Source organism: Impatiens glandulifera, chromosome 2 (genome assembly GCF_907164915.1).
Source record: "Impatiens glandulifera chromosome 2, dImpGla2.1, whole genome shotgun sequence".
Taxonomy (NCBI): Eukaryota; Viridiplantae; Streptophyta; class Magnoliopsida; order Ericales; family Balsaminaceae; genus Impatiens; species Impatiens glandulifera.
In genome coordinates this window covers 62,093,468-62,115,197 of record NC_061863.1, presented here as the reverse complement: position 1 = coordinate 62,115,197, position 21,730 = coordinate 62,093,468, and the positions used below count along the sequence as shown (strand labels likewise).

General features: G+C 27.8%; 3 protein-coding genes across 3 annotated transcripts; 1 reads left to right on the top strand and 2 right to left on the bottom strand.

Moving 5' to 3' along the window:
• Nucleotides 1–4,036: 4,036 nt before the first annotated feature.
• LOC124927616 (TLC domain-containing protein At5g14285-like) lies at nucleotides 4,037–4,858 on the top strand. Its single transcript, XM_047468064.1, has one exon. It carries the CDS (start codon nucleotides 4,125–4,127, stop codon nucleotides 4,854–4,856), a length of 732 nt encoding a protein of 243 aa, XP_047324020.1. The 5' UTR covers nucleotides 4,037–4,124; the 3' UTR covers nucleotides 4,857–4,858.
• Nucleotides 4,859–8,318: 3,460 nt separating this feature from the next.
• LOC124926324 lies at nucleotides 8,319–9,486 on the bottom strand. The gene has a single exon (XM_047466525.1). It carries the CDS (start codon nucleotides 9,272–9,274, stop codon nucleotides 8,489–8,491), a length of 786 nt encoding a protein of 261 aa, XP_047322481.1. The 5' UTR covers nucleotides 9,275–9,486; the 3' UTR covers nucleotides 8,319–8,488.
• An 861-nt stretch (nucleotides 9,487–10,347) lies between these two features.
• Nucleotides 10,348–11,149, bottom strand: LOC124927311 (photosystem II core complex proteins psbY, chloroplastic). Its single transcript, XM_047467709.1, has one exon. It carries the CDS (start codon nucleotides 11,058–11,060, stop codon nucleotides 10,455–10,457), a length of 606 nt encoding a protein of 201 aa, XP_047323665.1. The 5' UTR covers nucleotides 11,061–11,149; the 3' UTR covers nucleotides 10,348–10,454.
• Between the last annotated feature and the right edge of the window lie 10,581 nt (nucleotides 11,150–21,730).

Here is a 21,730-nt window from a genome sequence, read left to right as displayed (position 1 = left end):
TCTTTAAAGTAAATATTGTTTGATTTTACTTAAATATATTAATAAATAAGTATTAAAATCAATGTTGTTTGATTTTTAATTTAAATAAATATAAAATCTATTATTAACTTTAAAAGTAAACCTAAATAGTTAAATATATTTTTTAATTGATTTTTGTTTTACTTTTTTTTAACTTTTTAAAATTATTTTAAACTTTTTAAACTTTTTAATTTAATATTTTTAATTTTAACGTTTTTATTTAATAATATTTTTTTCAGAAATAATATAATTACTTTTCTATTTATAAATAAGAATATAAAATGTACAATTACAATAACATTATAAATTAAAATAATAAATATTTATCATTAGATATATTATATTTAATTATTTGTATTTGATATTTGAATATATATATATATATATTATAAGTATTTATATGTTTTATAATTTATATATAATTAATATTTTTAATATAGTTGATACAAAAATTTTGACATATTTTAATTAACTTATACATATTTTTTATTCCAATAATTAATATTATTATTTACAAATTTGAAATAACTAAAATTTATAAATGTTTCAATTACCAACCCCACAATAATTAATATATAGACTTAAAGTTTGACCCACATAAAAAGTAGCCTTATAGTTAGATCAAAGTTACTTCAAATAAACTCTTGGCCCTTGCGTGATATATTATTCAAATAGTTATTTTGATTTGGTCAAATTAAAATTCAACTTACAATTAAATTCACTCATAAATTTGTAAGTACATTGAATCTTTCTAACCAGAAAATTGTAATTATGATATTTTATAGTGAAAGGTCAAAGCTTAATTACTTTATATTTTACTTTTCTTAGGAAAAAATATAAAATTTGAGCAAGTTCTTCAAAATAAGTACCAAAAATGACAAGACAACCATAAATATATAATTGATCAAACAACCAATGTGTTGAAATTTGCAATACAACCCAACAAGTTCCAGCAAAATTATTTATTTGTTTTAATGATTTTATTGACTTATTTTAAATATATTTTTATATTTAACTTTTTTTTAATGCTATATTATAAAGATTAATAATTTTATATTATATTTAACTTAAATAATTTAGTTTAGTTTATTAAATTATATAATATTTTTTATAAGAAGTCTTAGGTTCAAATTTTGTTAAGGTATTTTTTTTTATAAAAAATTTTGAGACCTTACGATTGAAAGACACTGTGTGACTGCATTGTTGTGTTATTTTAGAGCCTGATATTTATATATATATATAAAAGATGATTAATTAAATATTTTTTTACATAATTAAATAGTTAACCCTATGAGTCATGAGTAGCTAGTGTCGGCTATAAATATATAGAAGTTGATATGATTCATGAATAACTTTTAAAACCCATGCACTGAGATGCTATGCTATGCAATCACTTATGCAATCACTAATTCGTTTGGACAATGATTCAATAACTTTTCTTAATGTTGAGGAGCCAATCATTAAATTACCACAACTTTTTTTTATAATTTTTTTACTTTTATTGTAATTTTGATGTAGACCCACATGATATTATCCACACCTTAATTTATGTTTTATTTATTTTTATTTTTTTAAAATTGGTCACAAAAGTTGAAATTCACAGTATTATTAATTACTATCATGATTATTGTGCTATCCGGCCATTTAATTTAATAAGCATCCATCTATACTATCTTATTCAAGTTCATTACAATTAAATATTAATAAGTTTTCTTTATCAGTATTATGGGCTCCAAAGTTTGGAGTCATAGGCAAAATTTAAATGATATATTTTACCTTATATTATGAAATTTATTTTTATTGTTTATTGTTTGATATATTTTATATTGAAAATATTTAATAGATTTATAATATAATTAATAAAAGTAATTTAATTGAATTGATTAAATATTTTAATAATATTTATTATGGTTTCAAATTCAAACATTAATAGAATAAATTTAAAAATAAATAAATTAAAGTTCCTGAAGTAGCTGAGTCCCATTTATAATTACCATACTTATAAACAATATATCAACATTATTAATTTTATGTTATTAAATATAAACAAAACAAATTATAAGTAAGGACTTGTTTGATGTTTAATTAGTTAAATAAATTTATAACTTTTTTTTTTTATAAATAATCTGTTTTTCTTTTCATTTAAGAAGTTAGCACAGTCGTAATTCATTAATTCATGATCATTCAAATCCAACGAAAAGATATTGACAATAACTAATAAGAAAATAATTCATATATTGGGAGCTCTCTCAATAAGAATAGAACATTTCAGCTTTGGTTATAGTGCAGGTCCAGGGGCGGATCTAAGTGTAAGCTTGTCCAGGCTACAGCCCGGATAGACCAAAATAATTTGTATGTGTCTGACAATAATAACGGTAAATTAGTGTCGTTATTGATGTTTCCCGTCTCTAAAAGTTTTTAGTGATCGTATACTTGGTTTATTTAGTTTGTTTAGCCCGAATAGATTTTTTTGATAAAGAATTAGCCCGGAAAGATTTCAAACCCTGACTCCGTCCATGTGCAGGTCCACCACATTAGTCAGCCAACTGAGAGTAATTCGTTTAAATCCGTTATTACTCGCAACAATAGTGGTTGAAGTCACTGATGATAGAGGCTATTAAAGATCACACATTATTATACATATTTTTGCATAATTATACATATTTTTGCATAATGATTTGATATTGAATTATAATTCAATTTTTATGTTTATATTTTAAAAAAATATAAAATTATAATTCAATTCTAATTCTTATGTTTAAAAAAAATAAATAATAAAAATAATTTAAAGATACATTATCTATATTATTAAAATATAACATAACTCAAATATAATATGATAACTCAAATGCCAAGAGATTTTGTCTAGAGATCAATTTTCATTTAGAATAAAAAAAAATATCGATTCAATATATTAACTTCTAAAATTTAAGAAAATAAAATATCGGTTTAACATGTAACTTTCTAAATTAAAATATATATATAAATATATATATATATATATATATATATATGAGAAATGATTGGGAGAAAGAATTTGAGGGAGGGAATGATGTGGCGCAATATTTGATTAGCCAAAAAAATAACAAAATTTCTCTCTTCTTCTTTTATAGTGACACATCATTCCCTCCCTCTATCACTCCTCTCTATATATATATTTTAAATTATAATTTCAATTCCAATTCTTAACTTTTACTGATTTATTAAACTTAATAATTGAAATTAAACCCTACAATTTTAATTTTTACTGATTTATTAAACCTAATAATTGAAATTAAACCCTACAATTTTAATTCCATAATTATTAAACACACTGTTAGAGATTTTTTATAAGTAGAAATCATTTATCACTTTAGTTACACCATTAAATTACAAATAATATGTTTTATTGAAAGGATGAAACCATTTCATAAATTCATATTTAGTCTTGAAAACTGAAAATATTCAAGAAAAAACATTTAAACAAAAATTTAGGCTCACAAAATATCCAGTCAACAACACAAGAAGAAAGTTCTAGCGGAAAAGTGGGCATGGGTACAGATAGACTAGGTTAAGTAATTATTCCTTATCTTTAGTTATGTTCAAATATAAAATGTATAATAAATAAAGTTTAAAATAGGAAGTATATGTTAAGTTTTGAATAATATCCATGAAAAAGTAACAATTGGTTGGATAGTACATTACTTATAAATAATCTTAAATGACCCATGAGTCATGACTGACTTGTAGAATATTTTCAAAACAAGTTAAATAATATATCTTTATATAGGGTTATGTTTAATTTGATAACTTTAAAGCAATAGAGACAAATATCAATAATTGTAATCAATGTGGGACATTACTGCCTGCGTTCCTTCTAACCTTATCATCAATCTGCTGACCTGGCAATTAGCATCCAATCAGATTAGAGGTTGACGTCAATTAATCGGAAACTTCCTAAAGTTTAGTTCTTTACTACATGACAGAAATATATATATATATATATAACCCAATTCCCGACTCTTCTAGTACGATTAGGAATAGGACCCGAATCCGAATCCAAATCCTCTGTTTCAAGAACCCTAAACCCAACCCAAAACCCACCATCGACTGTGGCCTTGAATAAGATGGATATTTCAAATCTTCAATCTTTCATACTTGTCTTTACTTCCATATACTTAACCGGATACTTTACAATTTTCCGGCAATGGAAAGCAAAACACAGAGCAGAAGCTTCAAGCACTGTCATGTCTCTTTTCCATGGAACCCCTGCAGTTATTTTAGCTATCAAATCTATCATGATCTCACAAACCCAACTCGATTTAGCGTCAAAGAACACGGCTTTTCAGAACACCGTACTAGAATTCAGCATCGCCTACTTCATCGCCGACTTATTGCACTACATTCTGTTCATTCCGACCGACTTTCTCTACATCGCACACCATTTGGCCACTCTGCACGTGTTCCTCACATGTAGGTACGCGGTCGGACATGGGGCTCACGCGGTTCTAGTACTCCTCGTACTAGCGGAGTCGACGAGCGCGTGCCAGAATGTGTGGTGCTTAGTTGGGTACCGGAGGGAGGATTGTCCGGCGGCGGAAAAGGTGTATAGGGTGTTGTCGCCGGCGTTTTATTTGTTTTATTCGGTAATGAGGGGAGTTTTAGGACCGGCGTTTGTTTGTAAGATGTTGGTTTTTTATTTGAGTGGGAAGGCGGATGGATTGATTCCAATGTGGGCTTGGGTTTCTTGGATGGTTGTGATTGTTGGGGCAATTCTTGTTAGCATTTTGTGGGTTCTCAATCTTTGGATGGTTCTTTTCAGAGACAGGAGAAGAAAGCAGCTAATGAAATCAAATTAGAATGTGATTTTTAGTGTTATTTTTTAATGAAATTTATACTATAAATAATAATATATAATCAACTATATAAGAATTTGAACTAAACTTTCAGAATTTATGAGTTTATAATCGATGAGATAATATTAAATAAACTCTCAATATGTTCTTAATTAATAATTAAGCCTCACCCTCTGGCCCATAGCAGCCACTAAAAAAGGTGGGTGGCTCGAGCTGAAAGGTCGTGTTACCCATCTTGGGTTGGGCCTAGCTATCTAAGATTGGATTTTCCAATTGTGAAAGTTCTGTTAGGTTGTATTAAGAATTCTTGAAAAATATGAGGGATCGTGAATTACATCTATAATCATTCAGAATTAAGAATGAAAAAATAAATAAATAAAAAATGTATGCACATGTAATTTTTTTTTTTTCGGGATTTAAGTAAAAGAGTTCAACCGGCTTGTTAGATGATTTCGGTTTAGTCCGATTTTATCTCTCACACCAATATTAATATCGGTTTTACCGGTTTTTGTTCGACTGTTCCGGTCGAATAATTTAATATTTTAAATTAAGTATTAAATTTTTATTTTTTTATCAATGTTATAATATATTATAATAATATTTTATAAAAATATTTAGAAATATATTATAATAATATTTTATAGAAATATTTAGAAATATATTATAATATATTATATTATTATAACACTATAATATATTTGAAAAGTTTATGTTCTTAAGCTATTAGTAATAACTATAAATATATATATATATATATATATATATATATATATATATATATATATATATATATATATATATATATATATATATATTAGATTTGTTTTTTAAAATATCTTTATATAAATTATATTTTAAAAATTTTAAAATAATTAATATATATTATTAAATATTATTTATAATACATCTAATATTTATTAAAAAAAATAACTAATATAAATTATAAAATATAAATATATAATTAAATTATTACCGGAAATGAAATAGGTAACTACTGTTCAGTTATCGAATTTTTAATTTTTTTGAAAATCCTATATTTAAAGATTTATGTAAGAATCCAATCATGACATAGTTTTATTTAAATCTTTAAAAAAATTTATACTGTAAATTCAAATATCAACTTAATATCATTCCATTATAATAATATCAATTAACTTAATAAGAAAAATGTAGCAGTGTAAATTATTTATAACATAGCAAATATGGTTTTTAAGCAATAAGAATTAATAGATAGTCTAGATAATCTTGTAACTAGTTTTTTCTAAACATACTAGATTTATATAACTAGTTTTCTAAGCAATAATTTTTAAAATTCTAAAAATTTTAATTTGTCAAATTAAATTTCAGACTATAATAATCAATTTATACACGAATATTGATATTCAAAAGTAATAATTTATACGTTCATCAAGAGAAACTAGGTACTATAAAACCAACAATTCTTCACGTCAGTCCATATTATGGTTGTGGTGAAGGTCACGATGGACCAACTATTGTCGTGGTCAAAAGAATAACGACGACGGCCGGTGGTGAAGAGGGCGATGACGACGACGGCGGGTGAAGTGAGGAAGGGAGGTAAGTTAGTTTGTAAAAAAAAAGATAAGGTAATTTTATTTATTTACTGAGTTAGGTTCGTTTTAAATGAAAGGAAACATAGCTTACAAAATATTAAATAAATACGTGGATGTCATATGCATACAAATATAACCCCGTTAGATGACTTGCGTTATTTTATTTATTTTTGACACTTTTTTAACAACTTTATATATAAAAAAAAATATAATTTTACGACTTTATAAATAAATTTGACGTACCGCTCAAAACCTCCAACCTTGTATATAAAATTGACATTTTGCAAAACTAAGTTTATGATAGGAGATATCTTAGGCTATTGCATTTTATTTTATTTTCAATTTTATGAAATTTAAAACTAGAAGCACCACGAATGCCACCATCATAATTAAGCTAAAACCTTACCAACCCAAATATGGTGTTCAAGACTGTAAACACAAATTAATATCTTGGAAAGTATTTTTTGACTTAGAATAAATTAATTAAGCTTAAAATCCAATCATGGTAGGAAAAGCGTGGCAGTATGGAATAAAGGCGCTGGAGACAGGAGACAGCAGGACGACCCCACCGCGCGCACCACGGGCAATGGCTGCCTGCCCTAGTATTCAAGAACATGCATGACTAATGAGAAACCAGACATTAACTTGCTAGCTAGGTAGTCCTTAAGTCCTTGATCCATATCATCGACTTCACATGGAATCAACAACTTGCGCCTTATTCGGCTGACAATTAAAAAAAAAATTATATAAAATTAAATTTTCAATAATAAAATCACTTATTTCATTAACCAAAATATTAAAAATACTTTCTCTTTTAAATGATTATTTTTTATTTTATTTATATATATTATTATTTTTTAAATATTTTATAAAAATTAATCATAACCTATTCAAAATCATTTACATTGTTTTTTTTCTTAATACAAAACACAACATCTTGCATCTATTTAAGTTCGTTGCTGATTATGTCAGCAATCCGACACCTGACATCATTGGCCAGGACGAAAGGGACGTACACTTTGTCATTGCACTCAGAGGAATTTGCTGCCGACGAAAATGCGTCCAGCCAAATATATGATTCATAATTGTTTAATAGAAAAGATAAGACATTTTTTTTATTAATTATTATTATTTTAATTAAACTCATCAACTTCTTTCTAAAAAAATGTGGCAACGCATTAAGTATGTGGCTCGCAAACACACTTAATCATTTAACTCGACGCAGAATTTGTCACATGACGAGCTCGAACCCAGAACCTTAAGGTTAATATTCTCTTCTCTAGCGCTGGTTGGATGTTGATTATTTTGAAGATTTTTAATAAAACTTTATTTGTTGAAAAGTTGGCTATTTAGATTTTAAACTATTAAATTGTCTTAATGTCTTTTATATTTAAAATTCAAATTTTATAAAAATAAATTAATAATATTTTAGTATTTTAGGGTTTGAGTTTTAGATAAAATAAATTTAAAAATTATACGACATGAAGATTAATATAATATGAAAGAAAATAAAACACTAAATGAATAAATTGTGAGATTATCTATCTAATTAATACTCTTTTTATTAATTAACTAATTTTTAAGTTAAATAAAATGATACTTTAAATTTGAATCATACAAGAAACGAATAAAATGATATAACAAATCTCGTTAAAATGAAATATTTATATATATTACTAGGAATACTCCCTCGATCCGTATACAACTCTCAAAGTTAAGCTCACTCTTGAATTGATAAACCCTAGAAGATCGATTAATTAGAAATTTAGGATCTTGAGCTAGAATCGGTTATTACTACTATTAATTAATTAATTATTATTATTTGTTAAATGTGAATGATATATTATATATATATATATATATGTGATGTGCCAGCAATGGGTGGGTTGGCAAATAGGACAAACATACCGACATTATTATACATATATATAAATTGCCAGCTAATGACAGTATAATACGGTGAATTATTGGAAGCTTCTACCAACTAATTAACAAAACAATTAATATTTATATAATAATCCATGAATTAATCAAATAATATAACATATGAATGATCGGGTCGGATCAGAACCGTTTGATTAACTCTGAATTGCCTTTCTTCCTGAATACAACCTCCGTATCCAACCCGAACCCATCAATTTTACGGGTTCGGACAAGCTCTGACCGTTGAAACAAAGCCTTCAAGGGTTCGACGCTATACAAGTCATTTGCAGAGTACTTGTCGGCCCGTTTAGATAAAGACACGTGTATGACGCATATTCCACCGGGTTTCAAAGTCCGTTCGATTTCTCCGATGAACTTTTCCGGATAAAGCGCGTGATCGAAAACATTAGAGAACTCGAATTCGAAGGTATCGTTGCCAAATGGCTGGTTATGAAAATCGCCGCGGATTACAAGGGGCGGGTAGGGGACGAGATCAATGCCCACGGAATTCGATACGCCGACCCGTTTCAGAGCCTCCACTTCTTGCCCGACCCGCGCACCGATGCAGAGAGCCCTGGAAGAATTTTGGAGGAGTCGGTGATCCTTCAATTGAGAAAAGAATTTGGAAAAGACGTTGATTTTTCGATCCCAATCTCGGGTTGTCCAGACCTGTCGGAGTTTCGGATTGAGGGTCTTGTTTAGTTGTCGTTGTATGTAAGCGTCGTATGTTTTATACCCGGGTCGTATCCGTAGATCGGAGTTGAGAACGGGACGGTTATTTTGTTGTTGTTGTTCTCCGGCGCCGGTGGTTGTCGGTGATTGTTTTTGGGAGGAGGATGAGAGAGAGAATAAGAGGATGACTACGCCGGAGAGTAGAAGAGAGGGAATGAAATATTTGGGTGCAAGTATGTTGGTGAATTTCTTCATGATTATGTCGGCAACTGCATCACCGATTCACCGCCGGCCACTGGAAACTGGAACCTCTGATCTCTCTATCTCATAATAGAGTTTGTAAATATGAATTTAGAGTGTTGTGGAATTTGGTTGGAAATTTATTGAAATTTAATGATCGCATGAATCGTAGCTGGATTGGATTTTACGCGTAATGTAGCAAAAAGAGAAAGAAAGAAAAAGGAATGGGAACAAATGACTGCTTTTTCCTATGTGTCATTTGGTCAACTTTTCTATTCATCGCTGCCGTCCAAATTATTTAATACAGTCTCAATTGGGTTGCTAAAATATTTCTTTTCTTTTTTTTATAAAAAAAAACAATAATTATTAAAATATATTTTCAGATCATTAAATCATTGTAGATAGTAAGTGGGGTGACAGTATAATTTACATGTCTTTATCAAATTTTACTTAATTACTCAATGTAATCCATTAGTATGACTAATTTCAATAATATATATTCTTATACTAATCTTACCTGTCACGTTTTTATTCCGTAAAGTATAATTAAACTCGACTGAGTGAGAGTTGTTAGCAAAATTAATTATATTTGGCTCCACCATGCAAATATTGCTTTAAAATTAAATTTGATCCATTAAACTGGTCAGAATAATGAACAATGGTATATCTTATATCCTTGATTTCTGAGGGAAGAAAGAATATGTTCTTTTTGTAAATGAAGAATATGCATCAATTTTGATTTTCATTTAAATAATATGATTCTCTTTATAGGTTCCTCTATAAAAGAAAAAGAAAATTGAAATAATTTGTTTGCATTAATAGTTATAGTAAAAGAGAAACAGAGTGATTTGGTGCAAACTGTCCATATGTTACTCTTTTCCATATTGGATTAAATGAATACAAAGAGCAATTGAAATAAAAAATGCTAAAAATCATAATTCACCAGGATCTATGATAATTTTGTATATCCCAAATTATATTTGATTTTCTGCAAAATGTTAAATGTTTCCTTCTACTTTGTTACCATCTTTTCTTTTATTATAAAAAAAGAAGAAGAGAATTAATAGAGAGTTTGGTAAAAATGGAAGAGAGGAAAGTTTCATGAATTACACAATTTAGTTTCAAAATAATAATACAAAGGGGAGAGGAGAATTTATATATGCATAATAATAATTAATAGTCTTTCTCCCATGAATCAATCAGACCTCATCTTGTTAAGCTGATTGAGAGCTGGCTGCAAAATATTGTAAAGCACCCACAAAAGAGCCGGAGTGATCACAATCAACAAAAGCTGTCCCCTGTTGTCAGTTCCGGCAGCCGCAGCAGCATCCGCCGCAATTGTTGCCATCTCCGCCGCCGTAGCCTCCGGCGACGCCATCATCCCCGCCGCTGTCAATCCCCCAAGGCCTAATCCAATCATCACCCCTTTGCTGGTCCTCATCTTGTTTATCTGATTCAAAGCCGGCTGTAGAATGTTGAACAAGACCCATGCGATTGCAGGTATAATCGGCAGCAAAAGGGCAAGTCCCCTGTTGTCACCTTCTGCAATTTCTGCTATCTGTTGAGCTGCGAATGCTGCATCGCATGAACTGAGGGTCGAGAACACCACTCCTGCTAGAGCGGCTGCTGCTGCGGGTGCTAAACTAGAATTAGATGAAGTGGAAGTGGAAATGGCCTTGGCGGTTGAAAGGCCTTGAGGTAGGTTCTGTAGAGAAAAGGGTTTTTGAATTTGCTTGTTTGGGATGGGAATCTTGTTGCTGTTTGTGCTTAGCATAGACATGGTTGCCATTGTTGCTGCCATTTTCTGCTGTTCTTTGGTAGCTTGATCTCTGCTACTTTCTTCAGATGTGAATTTGGGATTTTGGTAAGTTTAGCAAATCAATCTGCAAGAGAAAGGAAAATAGAGAGCCAATAGGAATCCTCAATCATGGATTGTTTTCTTATCCGGAAGATTAGGTGACTTTGTTATGGACCTCACATTCCATGTCCAACCAAAACTTCTTATCTCTTCCTTTTTATAAATTTTATTTTATTTTTTAATTTTCAGAACAAAAGAATATATTTGCTATTAATAGTACCATGACTTAAAAAGTTGTACAAACTAGCCAATGTTTGTGACCATTGCAAGCAAAAAAAAATAATAATTAAATAATTAAAAGTAACATGAAGAAATGAAATTCTACAATTAAGGATAGCATTATAACTGGTCTAATATTGGCATTTTTATTTAAACTAATGGAGATTGATACTCCACAATAAGAAAAAGGAACGGATTCTCCATGAACCTCGAGTAGAGCCCGTGAGCTCGTAATCGAGGTTTAAGGGATCATTTATAATTAAATGTTTCAAAATGCAAAAGTGGAGGTCACTGCAGCCACAACAACAGCAGTGATTAGGGACAAGTCTAGCGATGCAGCTCCGGCAACAACAGGTGCATAGGCTGGAGCGTGTTGCCCGTCTTGAAGACCTACAACTTCCGGTGCAGCGTCTGGAGCCGTGTCTGCGGCACCATGTGCTGCAGCTGGTTCTAGAGCGTTTGCAACCGAGCATGCCATGCCCATGAAGGCCACAAAGGCTATAAGAGCGAAAAGAATGACTTTGCTGGCCATTTTCTAGGTAACTTTATTTAGTTTAGGGATTTTTTTGTATTTATTTATTGAATAAATAAAAATGGATTGTGTAAACAGAAGACAAATGAATGGATTACTTATATGTAAGAAAGAGTTTTTTATGGAGAAGAATTCGGACATTCCATCATCATTACCCAATGTTTTAGCTTTCATGTGGCGCCATGCTTCATCAGTTATTATTAGCCTCTTTTTCTTTAGCTTTTATTTGTTAACTTTTTTATTGGGAAGTTTCTCAATTGTCAAAAATAATTAAATTAATTAGTTAGGAGGAATAATGTGAACTAAGAAATAAAGTCATACTTAATCTGAGACTAATTAAACATGGCTAAATTGTGACATTCATTAATCCATATTATTATGATTGAATTTGACTTACAATTGTCTCATCATTTCACTCCTTGTCATTTATTTAGGAAGATGGGTTCAAGCAAAATATAGCAGTTTCAAGATCTTCTTAGATGATCAATTTATATTTGTTACAATTAAATAGAATTATTAATTATTAAAATGTAGCACCAACAATTATGAAAAAGAACGGATCAAGGAATTCGGTGGACTTAAAAATTATGAATAAAACGAGTGGAAAAAACGTAATTTTATCAATTTTTTATAAATTTGATAAGAAAATTTAAAATATAAAAAATGAAGAAGTTATTTCATATTTACAAGATAAAAAAAAATTCAGCCCATGACTACTTGGTTTAACTATAATAAGTATAATTTTATTATATAAATAAAAAATATTATTTTAAATAAATAAATGAAGGGGTAAGTAAACCAATAAATCAAACCGCTAAACTATTCATGAGAACCAAATGTTTAAAATATAATATTTAAATAAGACATTAATAAAAATCATTTTTACAAAAGCTTCTTTTAAATTGAACATTTAATTATTTTTATAATTGGCATATATTAATGATTTCATAAAAATTCTATCGAGAAGATCAAAAATACTTTAATTTTTTTAGGTTTTAAAAAATTAAAAAGAATTTTTAAACTAAACTTAATTATATATTTTACAGAACAGATATTCTTAATTATATATTTTACAGAACAGATATTCATATTTTTTTGAATCAATATAGCTTTTTGCAGTCAATGTAAATTGGTATATATTAATAATAAATAAAGAATTTAAGTATAAACATTTTAAAAATTACAATTTTTATATATCTAACAGTTTCAATTATAATTTTAACTCCAATTAAAAATTGAATTCAGCAAATTCAAACACACCACACCAACAAATTTTCATCTTATTGTTAGCTAAACTAAATTTAGTTATAACTTCTTTTGCTTAAGTTGATTTTATAAAAGGCTAATTAAGCCTTAATCCTAATTCCTATCTCTTCAAGAATTAATTAATTAAGAGAAAACAGAGGATATGGGTTTTCTTATTCTTGATTATCTTCCTGAGTTACATTCTGAAAACAAGAACATTCAATCCATGGAGAATCAATCAGCGACAACAACGACCCAGATGTTCCCCATTCTTGAAAAACTCAACAACAACAACTACCTGATGTGGAAATCGCAGATTATCAATGTTCTAAAAGGGCATGATCTCTATAAGTTCATAGATGGTACCTGCACTGTCCCAACGGAGAAGATAGATTCAGTTTCAGAAGATGGGACGACGAATGTACAAATTGATAACCCTAAATTTAAGAACTGGCTAGTACAAGATCAAAGAATCATTTCCTGGCTCATCTCAACCGTCACAGACCAAACAATGGGTTCAATTGTCGGCACATCAAGCGCAACATCAAGGAACCTCTGGTTATCATTTGAAAAAATGTTCGGTTCAAAGTCTAGAACACGATTGTTACTACTTAGAGGCCAATTTCAAAGAACAAAACAGGGTACAACCTCAATTGAAGAATACCTGCAGAGATTCAAAACTGTTTCTAATGCTCTAATCGCGGCAGGAGAACATATCTACGATGAAGACTTAATTATGCATCTACTTGCTGGACTTCGACCGGAATACGAAGCGTTCATCACATCAATCACAACTCGAACGGATCAACCCACGTTTGACGAATTGACCAAAATGCTCATAACTCACGAAACGATAATGGACAATCTTCGACGATCTAATGCCGTCGCCGTGATCGGAAAGAATCGACATTACTCCGGTCTTCCATGGCAGCGATGTATTGTTGATGCACCTAGCCCTAATACAAAACTAGATGGGTCTCCAGGAATACTTGGGCCGAATCCATCTAACATTCTTTTAAATGAGCCCATCTCAACAATCGGCCCATCTCTACATTCATTCGAGATTCATCCCCGTTGTGGAAAAAATGTGTCAAAATGCATAGTATGTAATAAAATTGGTCACACCACGGAAAATTGTTGGTATAATCAATTGTGTCAAATCTGTAACGGGCGACAACATTCTGCCAAAAATTGTAAACATCGCTTCGATCGCAGCAGCTGCAACAACGTTAATCCTCTTACCGTGCTTGTGCCGAGTTCATCCATTGTTACCAATACAATATGGTACCCTAAATCTGTTCCAACCGGTAAACTTCTCATTGAATTAAATCATTCGTAAGCATGTAACATCTCGATTTTCTTTCCCTTTTTTTTCTATTGTCAAACTCTTAATCGGTTCATTACAATGTACAAAGTCCGTCCAACCTCGATGCAATAATATTCACGGATGATTACAACTTACAACCCGTTATGATTTTTTTTTTTTAAATAATTGTATAACATGGCTGTGAATGAACGAGAAATGTTAATGAATGGGGACTTGAATATATAAAAAAGAAAAAATATGGGTCTGCGTGTGCATGTTGGAGACTGAGAATTAATTAATGAATGAATTAGGGAAAAGTAAATGACTGACATTGGGTTTATACCCAACCACATAATTTTGTCTATTGAACAACATCTCTTGATAAAAGAGAATATGTACGTGTTTATATATATATATGTACTAGCTATATAGCTTGTTGTTATAACTAGCTAGTCTCAATTTAAAATAAAATTAATTCCATAACTATAAATATATATATATATATATAAATAAATTAAAGTGGGGGGAGACGAGAAACATGCCATTGTTCAAGAAGTCATGTTTCTCTTGCGACACTATCGATGGGACAGTTGGGCCGGGCACGACCTCCCACACCCTATGTGGTGGTTTATTCATGAAGGGCGCACTTGGCAATATTTATTTAATTTATTTTAAAGGATCCATTACCAATCTTATCAATAATATTAATACATTATTTGCATGGTCATCTCATATATAAATATATATTTATTTAACCAGAGCACCCTATGTCATGGTTTTTTGAATTTTTAAATGATTTTCGAGTGAAACTCACCTCTAAGTGTATGGGTTTATGTACTATATATCATTTAGTTACGAGTCTCCACTATAATAATAGTTGAATCAATTAAACATCATAAAAAACGCGATATCAAACAAGGTGGAAAGTGGTGTTAGTGGTGGTGGCAGTAGAAGTGGTAGCGCAGCCCCGGACAGAATTTATGGGGAATAATATATATAAGAGAGTGGAGGAGGAGGCAAAGGAAGATGGACCCATTGCACTCGATGTCTCAATCAAAGCTTGCTTTTTTTAATTTGCTTTCTGGCACATTCTTTTTACTGTTGTATCTCTATACAATATTCTCTCTTTTTCCAATTAAACAACTATTATTCTATATAGTTTAAGCCCTTTTAACAATCTGATTGAATCTTCAAATAACATATATCTAGATCATGCATGTCTTAGCTACTTTGAATATATGTTTTATAACTTATGTCCTCATGATGATAATGCATAGACATTATAAACAGATTACAATTGAGGCCTGAGGGAATGAGCTAGCTAGCTAGATAACCCTTTCTTAATAATTAATGATTGAAACACAATTAGTAACATATATATATATATATAGGGTTAATTAGAAAAACCATATATATATATATGAGTAAAATATGAAAAGCTAATCTTCTTTTTGTTAGAGGCTAGTGGGAGGTCTGTCTGGACGAGTGAATAAGGTAGGTATATATATAAATATGAGAATGTCTCATGTGATTGGGACCTAAAATGGCAAGAACACTCTTTTAAAGGATGATGATTTACTTTTCTGTAGCCATGAAAATGAATTATTTGGATCCAAAGTCCAAACACAAATACTCTCACATGATGTAATGCTTGGGGTTGGGGAGCACAACAACCTGGGCAATACATTAAGATAATAATATATATTTTTTAAACTTCCTTCTTCATGTTTATATATAATAAATTATGAAATAAAGTTGTAAGAAAAAGGCATGTTTGCAACAATTAAAATATATGTTAGAAATTAGAGTATGATCTTAACTAATTCAAAACCCCAATCCCAATTGGCCGATGCAGGATTTCTAATAAGTTTTGGATAAATAAATCTTCTTACATACTTGGTCATGCGTTCCTTGTGCTCAATAACAAAAGAATATATCTCATAATAGTGGACCTAAAAAGGACAAAATTCATTTTCTTTTTCTTTTTTTTTATTTTATTGAGTTTATTTATTTAATCAATTTAGGTTACAATGAGAGACGTTTAATTTTTAATTAAAAAAATATATATAAATTATTAACTTTATTTATTTTAAGAGAAAAACATGTACAACAAAGCCTTCTTACAAAGACATAAATATAAAATATAAACAAAATATATTTTTTAAAATAGACCATATATATATATATATATACATATATATACATATATATATACATATATATATATATATATACATATATATACATATATATATACATATATATACATATATATATACATATATATACATATATATATACATATATATACATATATATATACATATATATACATATATATATATATATATGGTTATACTAGACATCACAAACCCTTTTTTTTTTATAATTTGACTTCTCTAAAAATTTCGTCCTGAATTGTTAGCTCTCCACCCAAATAAAGAAATATTGGTCCCATAACCTAGTCAAACACGAATATGGAACATCTGATCATGATCGAATTCGAATAGTAAATGACTAAATGGGGACATGAAATAATTAAATCATGGCTCTCCCTCCTTTATTCTTTTGTAATGTTTCATATAATTAATCTAATTGTTAAAAATTATAATGTTTTTTATTTTAAAAAGATTGTGCAACCCATGTTATTCATATATAAATCCAACTTAAAACGTTTTAGATAGAATCAAATCAGTGACTTTTTGTCGATTTATTAACCTTGAACTAATTTAATGAGTTAAATTAGATGATATCACACTTATAATTACAATCACACATTTAAAATTGTAACATTTATATTTACTAAACTTAATTTACAATTTTGTAATGAATTTTTAATTTGTTATATATGTTCTGAACAAAAATCAATATTTAATAAAATATAATTTCATTATTGCGTAACCTGCATAATTGAAAGAAAACTGTATTTAAAATAACCCAAGTTACAAGAGTGGTTTATAAATCAAATGTCACAGATTTAATTTATATTTAAATGAAAGTAAGAACTATACTAGTTCATATTATAAAAATTGAATTATAAACAAAATGAATGTGGACTATAAATATTAAATGTTCTGTTATTAGTGTTACCCAAATGAATCACTAGAAACAATATGACAATAATAGTTCATTCATCTTTAAGACTTGCCACACTAACCACAACAGTCCATGTGTTCAACATGTATTGTATGATCCATTAATAATTAAATTGAGCTTTTATAAAGTGATATTTTGATTATTTCATTGAACACATATATTTAGTTTATACAACTAGCTAGAATGAACAAATACAATAAAATATATGTTTATATAATGACATTGGTAAACAAATTAAACTCAATCTATAAAAATAAACAAAAAATAAAATAAAATAACATGAACCAAATATAATAAGTACTTGTAAAACATTTAATTAGAATTATTAGAATGACAAGTATGAATTATTTCAATTATGAGATTAGTTTCTTAAGCACATGATGAACCAAATATAATAAGTACTTAATTAATATATTGTTATTTTCTATGTCACTCGTGCACACACCTAGTTAGCCAGATCATGTTATACATTTTTAATTTAATCTTGATTAGCTAAAAACATTGATCTTAAAATATAAAAGATTTACACAAAAACATATAATTAATAATTGTAATAAAAAATTCAGGCATCCAACTCAAATTTTATTTTACTTTCAACTTAACTCGTGACGTTATCTTAAAAATTTAACTTTCAACAAAGTGGACGAAAATTTTACTTAAAAAATCTTAATGGGTATAAATAGCATCACAAAATTAAATAACAAATATATTTTAGATTTAATTAATTTTCTTTTAAAGAAACAATTCTTTAATAGAAGAATAAACTATAAGTTTATATTTTGTTCAGTACTAATTTAAAAAATGTAACATAAAAATTTGTCCTTTTACAACTACTTATTTATAAAATGATTTTTTTTTTATGAGAAGAAGATGTATGATCGTGACAAAAATGTAATAATTTTAATTGAAATGATAAAAAATTATTAGTATCAATTTATAAATAGAAAGAGAAATAAGAATATAATATTATAATTCCAAAGAAAGAAGCTGTGGGCAAATAATGGAATTAAATGGCAGAATGATCCAAAATAGGCTCCAAGTCCAAGTAGTCAAAGTGCTGGATGACAACAAGTACAAACGCATCCCCCACAAAAAAAAAAAATATTATTGGGCAAATCAATAGTACAATATTCAAATTAAATCTTTTTCATTTAGTAACGTAAAATAAATTCATATTTTAATTTTTACATGTACTATAAATTCAAATATAGAAACAGAATTATGATGAAAATGTTAATAACCTTATATGAAGACTATCTATAGGTTCGTCCCATATCTCTGTATATATTCATTTCATGTGTTGTTGAAATGTGAAAAGAAATATAATTATTTTGGATGAGAAATGTTATTTAGAGAATATGATAAAACATCATTATTTTTATTAATTTGTTTTTTTATTTCGTTTTTTTATTTCAAAATTTAAAAGGTTAAAAATAAAGAAGAATATAAGATTTTCTAAATGATGACTTAGATGGGAATATCATTTAATTGATGCTATATTGGATTTAAAATTTGGATGTATAATTGAACTAAATAAAATAATCAAACATTCTTATCTATATATATATATAATGATGCTTAATTTTTAAAGTGTCCGGATTGCCGGGTCGAGAGCTGTGGTTAATTTGGATACTTGGGTCGGATTGTGGGTTGACCCGTTTTTAAATTTAAAACGGTTAAAAATAAAATTAAAAATGCTAGAGGTATGTTTCGAACTTGCAACCTAACAAAACAAGTACAACTCTTTAACCAACTAAGCTACAAAGACTTTATATTTTAAATTCAACACCAAATTTGATAAACGCGGGACGTTTTAATATTAATATAAGTTCAACTTTTTAACTAACTAATATATAATGATGTTGAGTAAATGGATAATTGGGTCGGATTGTGGGTTTACTCACCCATAAACTTAAAACGGTTAAAAATAAAATAAAAAATATTATCCGTAATTTTTTTTCACTGTTTTTATATTATTATTCGTGCAAATGCACGGGCTAAATGCTAGTTTGTATTTATATAAGGTGATCAATAATTTCATTGTTGGGTTTGATGGGGATTTGATTGTTTTAAAATTATGGGTTTCAATAACAAAATTAATGACATTGGATTCATATATCATAATTTATGGATCTTGAGAAATCAGATTAACTAAAATGGATGTTTTTATCAAGATCTTTGGTTATTGCAGTGACTATATTTAATATTTTCAAAGAGCTCAAATATCGGTATTTTTTATTTCTTACCTTTGTAGTTTGTACATGTGTTATTTCATTTTGTTAGCCTTAAGACTATTTATTTTTACAAAATATATTAATTGAAAGTAAAAACAATAATGATTATTATAATTAACTATGTTCATGCTTTTAAATTTAGTTTTTTTAAACATTAAGGAATACATTTAAACTTCTTTCAAAATAAGACTGTTACTCTGTCCTTTTAAAAAGAGAGAGACTATTGTTTACAATCTGGATCTCACTACCTTTTGAGATTGGTTCAACAAAATAATAATTTTATTCACTTTTTTTTGTTTGTCATTTGTTATGGATTCTATTTCAAATTTGTTTTCAATTTAGTATGTTTTAAATGTTATTTAGGTTGTGTTATTTAATTTAATTAAATAAATTGTATGTTGTAGAAAGACAAAACAAAAGCTAAAAATAAAAACATGCACAATACTAGCTAGGTTTAATGCAAATAAAATAAAATAAAAGACCATGTTATTTCATGTTAATAAGTGGTTAGCCGTAATCCTTTTTTTTTCTGATAAGTTTTGTTAACGTGTAAACTCATATATATGAATATTTATTTAAATTAATATATTTGTAATGCTAATTTATTTATAATTTTTTATTTAAAAAATAGTAAACGCAATTAAAATTGATTTTAATTAAAACCTATCTTAAATAATAATAAAAAAATTCTACTTAAATTCTATTATCAATTCGTATAGTTTAAATTCTCTTAAAAAAACATTATGTATATTTCTTTATTGTATACTTATATTCATAATAGTTTTTCTTCTATATAACTCACTTTTCATAAACATATAAAATTATTTTAAAATTCATAAACAAAGACTTAAAAAGTCAAGCTTTCCTTTCTTCAAAAGAGCAAAAATAGTTTGGAATGATAAAGAAACTAAGCTTGTCACTGAAATAAATTTATTTCAAAATTGACTTGAAAATAAATATCAATGTTCAAAATTTTATTTTGTTCTCTTATTAAATAATGTTGATAAAAAATGAACTATTTGACATTATTTAATTAAACCATATTAATAATTTGATCCAATATTTAATCAATCTTATAATATTAAAATATTCATTTTTTAGACTGTCCATCAAATATTATAATATAAAATATTATAATATAAAATGCATTTAATAACAACCAAATAAAATATCATAACAAAAATTAAAATTTATTGAAAACAAATAAGAGAGAAAATAAAGATTACAGGCCTTATACACCAAAAGAAAGTCTTTCAATGCATTCATGACCACCCTAACTAATTTTACGAATATTCGAGAACGAATTTCACATAACGTAATAACGTAATAACGTAATAATGATGATGTTATGAATATACGTATCGATTTAATACTGAATAATATGCAATAAATAAATACAATTATTAAAAGAAAATAAATATAGTATCCTAACAAATCGCCAAATTTAATCTCATCTAAACCTCTATTCAACTACCAAAAATGGCAAATGAATCACCTAAAAAATTTGGTAATACTCACACGATAATTTAAATATCTGCTAGAACATAAGAAGTTCATAAGGTCCTACTATATATTTAGAGCTCATTGCTCTTCCATTTCATGTTTTTATTTTTATCTTCATGATTAAAGATTTAATAATGATTGAATTTATAGAAATATAGTATACTTACTGTTTAAGTTCAAATCAACTGATTATTTCGTTAATTATAATTATTAAAGAGGGGAAATATAAAAATATATTATAATTTGGAGCAGAGGATTTAAATTGATTAGAATACTTCAATTTTTAATGGATAAAGAAAATATATATCCTATTCTTTAATTTTAAACTTTTATAATAAAAAAATAATTTAGTAAGGTTATACATATCGTCTATTCAAATAACTAAACAAGTATGATTTACACCAAAAAAAAAAATATTAATTAATATCATGATAATTTTTTAGTTATATCAATTCAAAGTCCTGAAGTTTTAAATATG

What these genes read in the sequence shown, in the direction of transcription:
- LOC124927616 (XM_047468064.1), top strand. Translation starts at nt 4,125, where the DNA reads ATGGATATTTCAAATCTTCAATCTTTCATACTTGTCTTTACTTCCATA.
- LOC124927311 (XM_047467709.1), bottom strand. Translation starts at nt 11,060, where the DNA reads ATGGCAGCAACAATGGCAACCATGTCTATGCTAAGCACAAACAGCAAC.
- LOC124926324 (XM_047466525.1), bottom strand. Translation starts at nt 9,274, where the DNA reads ATGAAGAAATTCACCAACATACTTGCACCCAAATATTTCATTCCCTCT.